Source organism: Vombatus ursinus, unplaced genomic scaffold (assembly GCF_900497805.2).
Source record: "Vombatus ursinus unplaced genomic scaffold, bare-nosed wombat genome assembly UNPS02014826.1, whole genome shotgun sequence".
Lineage (NCBI taxonomy): Eukaryota > Metazoa > Chordata > Mammalia > Diprotodontia > Vombatidae > Vombatus > Vombatus ursinus.
In genome coordinates this window covers 2,648,059-2,664,016 of record NW_020954604.1, presented here as the reverse complement: position 1 = coordinate 2,664,016, position 15,958 = coordinate 2,648,059, and the positions used below count along the sequence as shown (strand labels likewise).

Below are 15,958 nucleotides of genomic sequence, written 5' to 3'. Positions count from 1 at the left end.
TCAAAAACCATGGGGAAAATGTCTCAAATGATCAATAATAAGACCAATGCATTTAAAGAATGATATTCAGATTCCTACTCACCAGATTGTTGAAGATAACAAAAAAAATCAAAAGGGAAAATTACAATTGTTAGACGTGATGTGAGAAGAAACATATACTATTGTATTCTTTTTGGTGTTGTGACCTGGTCTAACTATTCTGGAAAGCAATTTGTAACTATATCTAAGAAGCCTCTGAAACTGTCTATAACTTCGAATCCCATACTACCACTGTACCTCAAAGAAGTCAAAGAGATAAGGAAAGGACCTATATATTCCCATATTTATAACCACATTTTTTGTAGCAAAGAATTGTAAATCAGGCCTGTCAACTGAGGATTGATTGAGCAAAGTGTAATGCCTAGTAAAGTTATTGATGTGTAAAAAATGTGACAAGGAAGGAAAAAATTTGAAGATATTTGGCGATTTACTTAAGGCAACAAATAAAAAGTAGATATAGCAGTGATGTAAATTATGTAGGTTCTCTGATTTCAAATTTAATGTTCTTTCTATTGCCTTGCATTGCTTCCCTTTTAATATTCACGTATTATTTTTATTTGATTATAACGTCCCTTAGAGCAATACCAGAATTTCTGCTAGCTCACAGAACACCTTGCCTATGATGCATACTCAAATTCTGCTCGATGATTGTTTATGACACTGGAGATTCTGGAGCCACTTTTCAGTGGCTAGACCATATGTATGCATGAGAAGGATTACTCTGGCAGCAAATGAAAGACATTGATGAGATTTGAGGGAGAGGATAGAAGAAGGCATTCCTGTTAGTAGACTACTGAGATAATTCCCTAGGCAGCAATGAAATCCCATTACTGAGATAGTGTCTTTCACAATTAAGAGGGAAGGACAGATGAATTTGATGTTGTGGGAGTTCAAAGCAGTAGGACTTTGTAAATATTTGGATCTAAGATGTGAATAGTGAGAAAAGCTAACATAACATAAAGTTATGAATGTAAGGGATAAAGATGAATGATAGAGTCAGAAAAAATGAAGTCATCAGAATATTCACTGTGAATGAATGACAGTATCAAAGAGATGGAAAAATGGGAGGCTGGGATCTGGGAATGGGACATGCAAGTTCCAATTGTTGGCAGTGGAATGAGGCAAGCTAAAGTCTAATGTGCAGTTATATTCATATTTAGCTGAACTGAAGTTAAGATAGAGTTTCTTGGGTTTGACATGGTTAGGGTATTGAGATATAACTTCAACTTCAAAAATCTGTGACTTTGTAGAGAAGATTATTATTTCCACTAGCCTAGCTCATAATACTCTCCCAGTCCAATGATTTATGAGACCATCCTTGAGTTACTGTGGCCAAAAAGGAAAACAAAATCCACCTTTCAGTCACCCTGGTTAAGACCTTCTCTGAGCATAGCTGGACACAAAACAGAAAAGTGGTCATTTGTATAACCTTCTTATACTTTGCTGCTCTGGATATACTCTATATTCTAGTTCCACTAGCCTACTTTTGTTCCTCTCACACTACTAGGCATTTCTTGACTCCATGCCTTTACATTGACTGTCTCTGATGCCTAGAGTGCTCTCCCTCCTCTTCTTTACCTTTTAGCTTTCCCAGCTTTTGTCAACTCAACTTATATCTGCCGTTCTGCAGCAGGACTGCAGTTCCTCTAGAGTAGATTATCTTTTAAGTTACATCTTCTGAATATTAAAATTCTTGAGGATGATGGTCATGATGTGGGGCAAATTGGAAACTGAGTCTGCTCCTAAATTCACTCAGAAAGTTTGCTACTAATTAATTGATTGTCTTAGATGATTTTTTTTTGCCTCCTCATTCATTCTGCTGTTCATTAACACAATATGCTAATGAGGCATTCAAGTTAAATATGATTGCTGAACTTTATACATTGGAACAAATCACAAAGAAAATTCTTGAGGGATAAAGTAGGAAAAAGGAAAAGACACATAATTTATATTAATCAGTTTAACAACTAATTAAAATAATTGACAAGAGTTATCACAAGATAGGAAGCCAAAATGAGTATTATTGATATCAATTTAATTAAACTATCCTTGTTATTCTATTATTTTTTTTCTATTGTAGTAAATGTTATTCAGTGTTAAGCCATTATATTTTTGGCACTTAAAATGTAATAAAGAATAACAGTGGTTTCAGACATTGAACTTTTCTTCAATGGCAAGAGATCAATTCACTTATTTTTAAACTACTTTTGTAATTACTTGTATAATTTCTGAATAGATGTTGTTTCATGGATAATTGTTTTATCTTCACATATAGACTGTCAGTTCCTTAAGGCTAAAAGCCATGTCATTTACTTTGTATATTTCCCATAGTACCTAGCACAGTGTTGGGCACAAATACTTGTGGGTTGGTTAATTAGTATTTTAGAAAGAGAGGGGTAGGGATTAGACTGTGATTTCTTTACGATAAGAATATAGGAATAACAACTGATACCAGCACCTTCATTGCAAATTGTATTTTCTTCACTATTTGTTTGGAGAAGTGAGGGATATACTTATCAGGGTCACACAATAAAGTCAGTATGTTTCAGAGGCAAGACAGGAAGCTAGGTGTTTCTGATTCTGAGGCCAGCTTTCTACTCACCATTCCACACTGCCTCTGTTTGAGACAAAATAATTATTTTAAAAATCATGAACATCTAAAAATATGCCTTTCCAGAGCACACTATGCTTAGAGCATGACTGAATTGGAAAGGAAAGGAAAGAGACAAAAAGGACAAAGTTAGAGAAAAGTGTCTCACATAATCAAGGCATGCAAGTAGAGACATGTACAAACAAAGAAGAGGGGTTGAGGAGAGTGGCTGACACTTGAACCTTACTCTAATCTGAACTGATGAAAGGAGGGAAATAAACACATAAATTTGAGAAAAAAATGCATTTTTTCTCCATAGGAATATAGGAAGGAAAGAAAAGGGATAAAAGGGAATTATGGGGAAGGTAGCTTAAGGTAGAGAATAGTCCTAAGGAAAACAAATCCTAAAGATGCATGAAAATATTTATAGCTCTTTCTGAGGTGGTAAATTGTGGAAATGTGAGGGGATGCCCTCCAGCTAGAGAATGGCTTACCAAATTATGGTATATAAATGTAATGCAATATTATTGTGGTATAAGAAAGATGAAGGGGATGTTTTCAAAGAAACCTGGGAAGACTTATATGATGCAAAATGAAGTGAACAGAAGCAGGAGAATGATTTATTTTATATATAGTAAAGACAAACAAATTTGAAAGAAATAAAAATTCTAACCAATGTAATGATCAACAATTTCAGAGGAATAACGATGAAATATGCTACCAACTTATAGAAAGTTGAATGACTCAGAGCATAGAATGAGAATATGTGTGTATGTATGTATGTATGTTTGTATATGTATACACACATATATATGCACATATATACATATATAGTCAATTTGTTTTGCCTGATTACTTTTTTTAACAAATGGTTGGTTTTGTTTTATTTTGTTTTCCTTCTCAAGGGGGGGTAGAAAAGTTAGATTTTTACTGATTGCATATATATAATATGATATGATATAATATAATAACATAACATATCTCTATCCATATATGTTCACACACATAGACACACACATATACATATGCATGCATGTGTGTGTGTGTGTGTGTGTGTGTGTGTGTGTGTTTTAAAGCTATAGACCTTGGAGAAGTCCAAATCCACCTATTTTTAGAATTGAGGAAACTGAGAACAAAGAAGTTAAGTAACTTGATTAAGGACACACAGAAGGTAACTGGTTAAAGTAGGTTCAAAGCTAGGTCCTCTGATGGAGGACCTAGCAAACCCAGAGTAACACAGTATATGAGACTAAGTTGATATTATGATCTGCAGGGAAGAGGCTGCCACAGCAGTGAGGACACAGATGTTTCAAAGCGTCACAGCATAATAAGTTCAGTCACCAAGTCATAAATTTCCCCTTTATAGAAAGTGTTTTTTTTTTTTTTTACTTACCAATTGTTCTGCTATGTACATCACTGTGTCTTAATGTACATTTATTTGCCCAGTCCTGGGCTGATTTTTGTGCTTCTTCACTCCATTTCTTAAAGAAAAAGAAAAAAAATATATATATATATATATAATCTCAACTGAAAACTTAAGTCCAAATTTTGATTCAATTCACTTAAAATATTTATAATTACCTGTTATAGTGAGAGAATTGTTTTAATTCAAGTATCATGTAAGGACACAAAAAATTAGGTTAGGTACTATATCTGCCCTCATGGAGATTATTATAGTTTACTGGAAGGAAAAGATGTGAAAAAGGCATGCTAATAATACATTGTGTGTTCAACAATAATAATAATGACATGATGATAATATATAATTTGTATGACATTTTACTATTTACAAGCAACTATCTTCATAATAATCTCATGAGTCAAAAAGTATAAATTTTATTTTTTCTTTAAAAATATTTCTGAGAGGTTAATAGAATTTTTAAGTCTACACAGCTAGAAAATGTTAGAACCAAGATTCAAGCTCACTTCTCTTAAAAAAATACAGGTATGTTATAATTATAGAATAAAAAGGCAATGCAGCACAGGAAAACTAGACTTGGAATAAGAAAGACTTGGACTCTTGTCTTGCCTCTGATATTTAGCTGTGTGACCATGGGGAATCATTCAAGTTCTTTGAGTCCTAGGCAATTTTATAAGAGGGAAAGAAGAAAATAGGTATTTACTAAGCACCGCACTGGGCTAAGGGCTTAACACCTATCTCATCTGAGACAACAAAACAGAGAAGTGGATGTTATTATTATCCCCATTTTACACTTGAGGAAATTGAAAAAGACAGAGATTGTGACTCGTAAGTGATTGGCATATCACATAGCTAGTAAGTGTCTGAAGCCAAATTTGAACTCAGGTCTAATTGACTCTGGGTCTAGATCTCCCACCACTGTGCCGTCTAGTTGCATCTAACCTTTACTATTAAGTTAAAGGTTCATTGCTACTGGCCTCAGTGAAGTTACCACTGTTAATGAAATCATAAGCCCTTGACATTTTGAGATAAAGAAGAATTCACTTTAAAGACCATGTTAATGACCTATCACCAGCCAGGCATACACTTTGAATTTGTTTTCCTTTCATGGAAACAGCTTGTACTGAATCATCTCCACTGTCTTACTTAGTCATCACCAACGACCTGTGTTTGGAAGATAGTTAGCTGTTAGGATTTGTGACCAAGGAGTAGTATTGTTTCTTGGCATGAGAAAATGCCCCACACATGCTGTGAAGCACCACAAGGCAAGGGCACTGCCCTAGGCCTGAGAAGGACTAGCTTCTAGTTCTATCTTGGTCCCTTGCTCATTGTCTTATATTAATTTCTAGCCTCTCTTAGATTTCTTTTGCTGGTCTTGAAGGAAATAAAGCGGTTAACTGAAGATAAATGTAGCAGGGTTTAATGATTAACTATCCTCCCCACTCCTTAGTCCATCTGTAGTCCATCTAGATTTTTGCTCTGCAGTGACATGAGATAACCATGGTATAATAAGGAGAAGCCTGAGTGTGTTTGGCACAACACCCTGTGTCGCAACTTTATTTCAATACATTTTTAATTTAATTTTTAAATTTTATTGAATTGAATACTAAGTACTAATAATACTATTGAATTGAAAATACTAAGTTTTGCAACTTAGTAGCTCTGTGATCTGTGGCAGATTATATAGCTTTTCCAAAACTTTTCTCTTCTTCCATATAGTGGGGAGGTGGGGGAAGGGTTAATAATTCCTGTTCAGTCTATCTCACAGTGTGATCATAAGAATCACTTCAAAGCCACTTGGAAAACTAAAAAGCTCCATATAATTGACTACTTCTTCCGCAATTCCATTTTTTCCTAGAAACCTTTCCTCTTGGGCTCCATAAAAAATTTGAACTTTCATTATAGGTTTGTGATATGTTCTATTACAATTATTTGTGTTTGTGTTGGCCCCCTCCTAGAGCCTAAACTCCATAAGAGAAAAGATTGTTCTCTTCTCTCAGCTTTGCATTGCTCCGAGCTCTTCTAGCACAGCAGATACTTAATATTTGTGTTGGAATGATATAGAAGGTATGCCAATCTATAATTATGCATTATATCATAAAATCAAAAATATAATTATTGCAGACAATATAATTATTTCTTAATTAAGACATCATCATTGCAAGCTACATCCCCTGATCCATATTCCATTTCCCCACACAGCATTGACACTTACCATCTGCAGCATGTTTGCGGCAGGGGGTGAGGCTTGTGCTCGCAGGGCATTGTGCTTGTTCACTATTTCATGTTGAGTTTCTTCACGTTCAGTTGATAGAGATTCAAAGGATATACTCTATGGGAAAAAAAATGAGAAGAGAGATCTCACCAAGGTTAATCCTCAGAACTGAATATCCTTTCCAATTCTTTCCAATCTGATTCATTAAAATATTTTAAGAAGTTATTTTATTAAGTTATTATAAAATGTCTCAGAGTAGATTTTTTTTATTCTCTGTCATAGAAAACTTATAAAATAGGGCAATATAATTTAAAACTCCGAGATATCATTAGCTAATGTTATGAGCTCCAAGATAGGCTAAGCAGATGCAAAATAGAATCATAGCATCCTAGATCTAGAAGAAATATCCTTATCTCATGTAAATAACTCCTAAGTCACAGATAGGCTTAGCTGAAATAAATTCAGAAAGATAAATATTTACCATATTATTGACATCTTTTACCACATAGGCTTTTCACTGGAATATTTAAAATAAGTTTCCATCACTTCTATTTAACAGTATGCATGCTTGGTCTGTACTGCAATTTCCTTTCAATCTAGGGTTTTATCAAGTTCAAGGGCTAATATTAAGTAGCAAGTACAAAATACCTACTACGAATTTATTGAAAGTAGTAGCATGGAATAATGGAAGGAGAGCTGCCCTTATAAGACAGGATTATAGGTGTTCAAGCCTTGATTTTGACATTTACTTGCTGTGTGACCTTGGCCAATTCATTTATATTCATTATATTCATTTATGAGACTGAGTTGCAGAGCAGGTGCTCACCTGAATTGGTAGAGGGATTTCCTCACAGGTGTTTCTGTTGATATAGTGGTTTAAAACCATGGACATAAATTCTAAAGAGGGAATATAAGTGACATGTCTTTCTGTCATTCATGGGACATTATCTTAGGATAGAACATGGCTGATTCTATGTACCTGCCTGTTCTAACCTTAAGAATATAAACTCCACTGATGAAATACATGGTCATTTGGCACTTGTGACTACATTTATGTCCCAGGTAAGATATAAGGTGAGCTCCATTTCATAAAAGATCATAAGGTCAGGAAATGTAGAAAATCATAAAAGATCCTAAGGTTAGGAGATGTAGAGAAAAAGTGAGGAGGGAGGGTTCCTGAACATTAGGGAAGATATAGGAGCAATAAAGGACATGTAGGGAGATTGGGTTTTATAGGGGAATTGTTTATTTACAAAGCAACAGTAATGATTCTGGGACTAGGATTGGGACTGTCTTTATTCTCATCCATTTAATAAAACTTTAAATGGCAGAGAAGTATTGATATTCAGAATCAAATACCTCATTTTTAGTGAACTTATTTGTTCAGCTCCCTTGGTCTTATCATTATTCCCAAGGCAATGATAATTTATTATATACAATTAAGTCCCTATTAGCACAAATAATAATCTTGTGAAGTGATTTCATTATTCAACATATTCACCATATTTTCATTGTCTATAACTAATGATCATATTTTATATAACTAAAACTTCAAGTAATACAATATATACAACTATTTCAGGGCATTTGTTACTCACACTAAAAATGACCAGCTGCATCTCAATTGAACTCATTTGTAATCACTGAATATAGAGGACATTGAAAGTAATGCAATATATTGAATACAAAATATCTGAAGTAATTATAGGATGTTAGTGTCCTCATATACTTACTAGCTGTGTGAAACTAGGAAAATAACAACCTCTGTTAGCCTTTATTTCCTGGACATCTATGTAATAGGAGTAATGACTACATCTGTATCCTAGGGTTGTTGTGAAGATAAAATTACATACACACATACACATATAATTTGTTTTTGAGTTATTTGACTATACTTGACCCCATTGGGATTTTCTTGGCAAAGATACTGGAGTGGTTTGCCCTTTCCTTCTCTAGCTTATTTTATAGATGAAGAAACTGAACTAAATGATTTGCCCAGTGTCAAACAGCTAGCATCTGAGGCTGGATTTAAATTCATGAAGATGAATCTTTCTGATTATAAGACAAGTGCTCTATCCATTGTGCCATGTGGCTGCCAGTTATATGTAAAGTGCTTCAAAAACCTTAAAAAGCTTTATAAATGTTAACTATAAGCAATTGCTTCTGGCCCTGGACTAACTTGGTCCATAAGACCCAGAACTGGAAAATGGAGAACTGAGAAAATGGAAGGTGAGAAAAGCATCATGACAAGTGAATGAGTTAGTAATTTATTTAGCATTTACTATATGAAAAGCACTGGCCAAGAGGTGGTGATACAAATATAAATCACCTTTAAGTTTGTAGGTATTTGTCTGGAAGACAAGACCAATACCATTGGCACTAACTCCAATCAATGATCTTCACCTGTAGTCATTCAAACAACAGCTTGGTGAAAAAGAGACATAAGGCATTAGAAAGAGGGGATAGATATAGAAGACAAGTATGAAAGAATTGAGAAAATGTATGGAAAGATAATGAAAGGAATCATTGACATCTAACTTTGTGTCTCTTTATCCATAAAATCATAAGAATCCCTGTTCTATGAATTAATGTCTTGCACCTAAAGTAAGCTTAGATAGGAAAATTTAGGGTATATTACATAGAAATGGTATTTCCTGGAAGGCTCACTTAGCCAGGCATGAGAAAATTCCTAGCATGCTTGAAGGAAGTTATTGAATCAAAGTCATACCTGTGCATCACCACAAGATGGGAGCAGTATGGCAGTTAAGAAGAGTAGCACAGGTAGTAAAATCATTGCTGAAAAATAAAAATAAAAGCATGTAAAATTTTGTCCTTGCCATCATCATTAGCATCATCATCATCATTACCACAGAGTTTAGTGTTTTGTCAGATTGGCAGGAAGTAGTGGAAAGAATGCTTGACCTGACATCATAAATTCAAAATCAGACTCAGGTACTTAGTAGTATCTGAGTACCTAGTGCGACCCTAGGAAGTCTCTTAGCCTCATTCTTAACTATCATCATCATCATCATCACCACCACCACCACCACCACCACCAAATTGATTCTAATGTGGCTATCTCAGTTTCTTTCAACTATAAAATTGAAAATGGGAATAAAAATATTTTCACCTCCCACCTCACATAACTTGCACCAAAACTATGAAGAAAGGGCTTTGTAAGGGAAGTGTTAGAGAAATGTGAGCTATGCTTTCAAGAATGTTATCAGGTTTTTTTTTTTTTTTGAAAACCTAATTACAACATGTACCAACTCATGAGATCAAGTGTTTATTCTGTTGATTACTTGGCATGTCAAGTAGGCCAGTGCTTCCTTTTGTTGATCCTAGACTCACCTGGAGCAAGCTCATGATAGTTCCCTTGAAATCTAATGTTCCAATGTTTGGTGAACTTATTCATCCCCTTCTTTGATCATTTTCTCTTTCTACTTTTGTTATTAGTACTGAATAATTTTAATCTTTTCAGTATATCTTTAAATGACAACATTCTGTCTTATTCTCCCTGCCACAGACACATGGACATACAGAGACAAATAGATAAACACACAACAACAATCATAACACACACACACACACATACACAGAGAGAGAGAGAGAGAGAGAGAGAGAGAGAGAGAGAGAGAGAGAGAAAGCATTCTCCAGGTTTTTCCTATCTCATTTGAGCTATGGTGACCAACCTGGATGATATGCAGTTTTCCAGTTACAAACACACCATGGTCTTATACAAGGGTATGGTAATTTTTAAAATATAATTTCTAATTCTGTAGTACATGGTGTCTGGCATTTGCTGGCACCTAGAATTGCTGTAGCACCTGGGGATTAATTAGAAAGTTGGGCAGTGAATGGGGAAGTTTAAAAGAGTTAGTTCAGTAGAAAGGAAAGTGATCAGGGCTAATTGCATATGGAATCACAGGTCTGGAGAACTAGAAGAGAGAAAAAAAAGAAATCTATATAGGGAAAAGCAAGAAAAAGAGGTTTTGGGGAGGGAACCGGGAAGACATACTTGCTTGCTTGACTAGAACTGAGGGTGATTTTAAAGGAATGAACTTAGCTAGAGTTTGAATTCTTATTCAGGAATCAGGAGAATAGATGACCATGATGTCTCTTCCACATCTGAGATTCTATGATTCTGTGACCAAGAAGTCCTTGATAACCAGAAAGAAGAGTGGATATAGTAGAAAAGAGGGGGCCATTGAATGCTTTGAACAGAAGATTGATATAATGAGCTACTGAAGTAGACAAAAAAAAATGGCCATTTGCTAGGGACTTTATAGGGGTGATTCACTGTCAATATAAAGGTTTGATTAGATGACTTTCAAGGTCTTATCTGAGATTCTTTGAACCATCTACAGCAGTTGGTGTCAAACTCAAATGGAAACAGATTCCTAAAGACCACGTGTTGACTTAAATAAAAACACAAATTAACATTATCTATGTTGTGTTTTTATTTATTTTTGTTAAGCATTTTATTACATTTTATTCTGGTTCTGCCCACACTAGGCAGTTTTGCAGGCTGTTTGTGGCATTTGTGGTGGCCAGGCCAGTGGTTTGATGCCCCTACAGGGTCTCCTATATGCCTTTGTAACTTTAAATTGCTTTTTTTTCCTTTTTAATTCAAGAAATACGCTTTAATAAATACTTACTAAAAACTGTGTGCAGAGGATTTTATTGCCCACTAGGGAGATACAAAGGAGATACAAGATGTATCTTCTTGGAGTCACTTTTCCAGTAGAGACGGTTTATTTACTCCATTTACAATGTCATCTTGGGGAGTCAACTATACTGATATTCTTTCCCACCATCAAGAAAGAGAATGAAGGTGTTAGGGCTGTGTTCCTTTCCTCAAGCTAGATGGAGTGCTGTATAGTGCCACTTCTACTGCACACATAGTGTCCTGTCCTGGTATCCTGTCTTGCAACCTCTATTCCTTAGTTCTCTGACCTGACACCAGTAGATCAGAGCTTTGCAGCCCTGGTGCGACAAGATTGTCTACTCTGGCTCTAGGCTCTGCTGGTGTAACAAGATTTTTTGACCTCATTACTCACCTCTGCTGGTGCAACAAAGTTGTCTACCCTGACACCCCCAGTACCAGCAGATCAGGCATTAGCCATGCTGGTGCTACAGGGTTGTGGGTCCTGCTAGACTTCTACTCCTAAGCCAGTCTGCCTGGTTGTGTGCTGCAGCCAGGGTAATTTCTGCAATCTTGGAGCTGTGATTTCACAGTCTCGGAAAGAGGGAGGGAGCACTATGCTATGGGCTGGGTTACATTGTTAAGTGTGGTTACTCCACTGGTTTTGCTATCTATAATCTTGCTGCTGATAGCATGAGAGATGGGGAGAGGTTGTGCTGAGTGAGTGTCAGTGTCATTTTTTTAAACTTTCTTTTGGATTCTTGATATTCTAGACAAAGGAGAAAACTGAAGTTGTTTTACCTTTTCTATATTGGAAAGATTTAATAGGTTATGGGGATCAGAGAAAATGCCTAGTCCACCTTATTGCTTATATGACCAGGAAGAGCCTTACATTTATTTTATACTCTTATAACGCAGGAGCCCTTTATCTGGGGTCGATATTTTTTAAAAATAATTATTTTAACATCATTAATTTCCTTTTTTGATCCTATCTATTTTATTTCATATATTAAAATAGGATTCTAAACAGTGGTCCACTTCCCCAAATTTCCAAAAGGGCTCATGAAGCAAAAATGTTAGGAGCTCTTATTTTTGTCTACCATAGCAGATTATACATATACATACATACGGATATATACACACACACACATATAAACACACATGTATATACACATATATCAATAAATTCTCCTCCCCCATTTCCTACTGAAACAAAATATTTTATTATATTTATTTAAATAAGATGAAAAGAAAGGAAAGATCCCTTAAAATAGGAGGATTTATTGTCCAAGAAAGGGGAATTTCTTTACAGGAATCCCCACTGCTCCTGTGGGACTTCTGCTGTTTTTTTTAAAAATCTTTTTTTTTTTTGCCATTTCCTGTTTAATACATCATCTTATGTTTGTTGAGACAATGGGATATCATGGAAAGAGCTCTGGTCCTAAACTAGCTATGCCTGAGTTTGAAACCTAATTGTGGCACTTACTAGCTGTTTCTTCAGTTTCTTCAGCTTAAATTCAAATAATACTGCTTATGTAACTAGAGCCCCTAAACCATGTATGGGACTCTCTCCTCATTGGTGGAGATCTATGTCTTGCACTTGTATGAGGTGTGGATGGAGTTAATAAGAGCAGCAGAGAAGAGAATACTGGTCTCTTCAGGCCTGTTGAGTTCATCTGGCCTTATAGTCCTGAGAGAAAAGATACATGGAATCCTAATCTCTCTTTATGTCTGTTAAGGGAGAAAAAGACTCTTAAAGCTGAATCAGATTTCAGAAAGAGACTAGATTTCTCTTTTCTATTCTCACCAACACTGTCCAACCCTCAGGCAGGTGCAGGGCATTAAAAAACCAACATGTAGAGAAGTTGGCAACCTCTATCCTGTCAGCTCCTTCCTAGAATCTTTTTATTTCTTTATGGACCCACAGAAGAGATTGGAATACACAGAACTCTTCTCTAAAGCCTGGAGGCCATAAAAACCCAAAGACCCCTAAGAGACCAGATCTCTCTTCTCCCAGCTCTCACCAACTTAGCTCACCCTTCACACAGGTGTGGACATTATTCTCCACAAATGAGAAGAGATTCTCATAATAATGGGCTTTGGGACTTGGGTTACATCTGTATTATTTGGGAAACAGTCTGGAGTCGCAGAAAGAGTTTTAGACTTGAAATCAGAAGAGATATATTTGTAATACCATTTCTAATACTTATTAAATTGTGTGACTACAGGCAAAAGTCAACTTCTTCAAGGCTCAAATTCATCTACAAAATGGTAATAAAAATACCTATACTGCCTTCTTTGCAGGGTTATTGTGAGAAACATATGAAATAATTTATAAAAACACAGTTGCAAATCATAAAGATCTCTATAAATATCAGAGAAGATAACTAAAGCGCTCTATAAAGTTGAGTTATTATTCCCCACACGTGGTCATGGTACTAAATCCTCATTTTAGGGATGATAAAATTGAAATCAGACAGCTAGGTGGTCCAGCGGATAGAGCACTGGACCTGGAGTCAGGAAAACTCCTCTTCTTGAGTTCAAATCTGGCCTCAAAAATTTACTAGTTGTATGACCCTGTAGAGGTCATTTAACCCTGTTTGCTTCAGTTTCCTCATCTGGAAAATGAGCTAGAGAAGGAAAAGTCTTCACTCCAATTTCTCTACCAAGAAAACCCCAAATGGAGTCATGAAGAGTTGGACACCACTGAAATGGCTGAACAACAACAACAAAATTGAAGTCCCAAGAGATTGGCACACTAGTTATAACTAGTTAACTAGCTAGAATTATGACCAGGAACAAAATTTAAATGTCTCAATAATTAGTCCAGGGTTTTTTGTTTTTTATTTCTTCTCCCCCTACCCCAGTAGTTCAAACTACCATTCCATTTCTCATTCATTGTGAACAAAGTTCTGCTTGAAAATTCATTTTTTTTTCACAGCCTCAAGAGAGGGAGAGGGAACACCCACACACATTAGTTTCTTTTGACTTATGTAATTGTTTATTTTTCTGCTCTGATATAATTCCAATGAAGCCATGCATAGCATTAAACCTAACTGTGCATTTAAAGACCAGTATTAGACGGAAGTAGACAAGCAGCTAATGCTTGTGATATTAACCAGGAAATATCTGCCACCTACAATGTGCTACAGCAGTGTCAACTCTGGATGGAAAAAGATTCCTTTTCTTATGGAAATAGAAGCTATGATGAAGACAATCCTTAATTCTGTAAGAGTATCGGGCAGCACAGAATCTTCTAGGCTAGTATCTCTAGCTTAATTCAATAGACTGAATCCTGTTGTCCCTTACATGTCGGAATCATCAATAGAAGAGAACAGCAGCTTTGTTCACTAAAGGGCTTTCAACCCTGCCTTCTTCTTTATTTTATATCAGGACACAGCCAGGGGTGGAGTGGGAATGTAGAACCCTAATTGATTTTTTTTCTCCAAAATTTCTCCAAAAAGTCCTAGCTAAGGACTAAGAACTAACATTCTAAGACTTTATATTTTTTTTTGAAATTTGAGTTTTTGATATTTCATTAACAGCAATAACTAGTATTTATAATTCTTTAAGGTTTAAAGAGCTCTCTCTCTCTCTCTCTCCCCATTTATATATATATGTATATACATATATATGTATATATGTATATGTGTATATATAAACACACACACACACACACACACACACACACATGAAAGATTCACTGTGTCAAAGCAGAAAATATAATCTTTGGACTGGGAATCAGGAGATCTGGGTTGTAGCCCTAACTATAATTGTGGACAATTTATCTATTCTTTCCAGGCCTCACTTTCCTTTCTGTGAAAGGAATGATAATTGTATGATCTGAGACCTCTTCTGAATTTGTCATTCTATAACATCTGTGTGAAAAAAAAGAGGAGAAAAGACTAGGAGATAAGAAAGAGGAAAGGAGAATGTAGGAAGAAGGGAAAAAATTAAAACACATTGAGAAATGTCTGGATACAAATGAAATCCCCAAATACTGACATCCATACCAACCAGCCCTCTTGGCTTCTCACTGCCTCTCATGTCATCACCAATCCTTTAATCCTGAAAGCATAATGTAATGAAAAGAAATTTTGTTCCTGCCCTTGACATTTTCCAGTGTCATGGTATTTTATGTCACTTAATCTCTGACTCTCAATTTCTTCATCTATGAAATAGTAATGATAATATAATACTTGATCTACCTACCTCATAGGATTATTATAGGATCATCACCTTGTACTTTTTGAGGTCCTATGTAAATGTGAGCCATTATAATAACTAAATTAATGAACATGAGCTACTAAGTAATTCTATTTGATAATAAAATAACCATGTTTAATAATTGATACACATATGTATTGATTGTACTTAATGCAAAATAATTATATTTATTAACATTATTACTCAATTGATTAAATTGATAAATATAGACTATTATTCACATCCCTACGTAATACCGATCAACTTACACAATTTTATACCCTTCTTCACACTGCTCAACATCTAATACCCTCTATCTGAGATAGCCTATTCTCCTCATCACTTCACAGTTGGCAAATCTTGCTGCTTTTACACCCATAACATCTCACAATAGATAGTAAAATAATATCAAAACTAAATATATACATGTGCCAAATGACATAGAATCCAAACTCTTAAAGGAAAAGTTAAATGAATTACAGGAGCAAATAGAAAATAAACCTCTACTAGTGAGAAACCTCAATTTTCCTCTCTCAGAGTTAGATAAAACTAATCGTAAAATACATAATGCAAAAGTTAAGGGGATGAATAGAATCTACTAATATTAAATATGACAGACTTCTAGAGAAAACTGAATGGGAATAAGGAAGAGTATATCTTTTTCTCAGCTATACATGATACTTTCACAAAAATTGACTAAATTTTCATAAGATTGAGTAAAATTTCATAAAAACCTCCAAATGCAGAAAAGCATAAATATTAAATTCATCCTTTTCAGACTAAAATAAAATAAAAATTACATTCAATAAAGCACCCAGGAAGCATAGATCAAAAATTAGTTGG

The 15,958-nt window shown here is 35.1% G+C and overlaps 1 protein-coding gene across 1 annotated transcript in view; it reads right to left on the bottom strand.

Moving 5' to 3' along the window:
* LOC114025080 (cysteine-rich secretory protein 2-like) overlaps positions 1-15,958 on the bottom strand; it is a 62,840-nt gene that overhangs the window by 21,525 nt on the left and 25,357 nt on the right. The window contains exons 2-4 of the mRNA XM_027838426.1: positions 8,993-9,060; positions 6,265-6,381; positions 4,023-4,110 (exon numbers count right to left, since the gene is read on the bottom strand). Of these exons, the coding sequence (XP_027694227.1) occupies positions 4,023-4,110; positions 6,265-6,381; positions 8,993-9,058 (271 nt within the window). The 5' untranslated portion in view covers positions 9,059-9,060. The remainder of the gene's footprint in view (positions 1-4,022; positions 4,111-6,264; positions 6,382-8,992; positions 9,061-15,958) is intronic.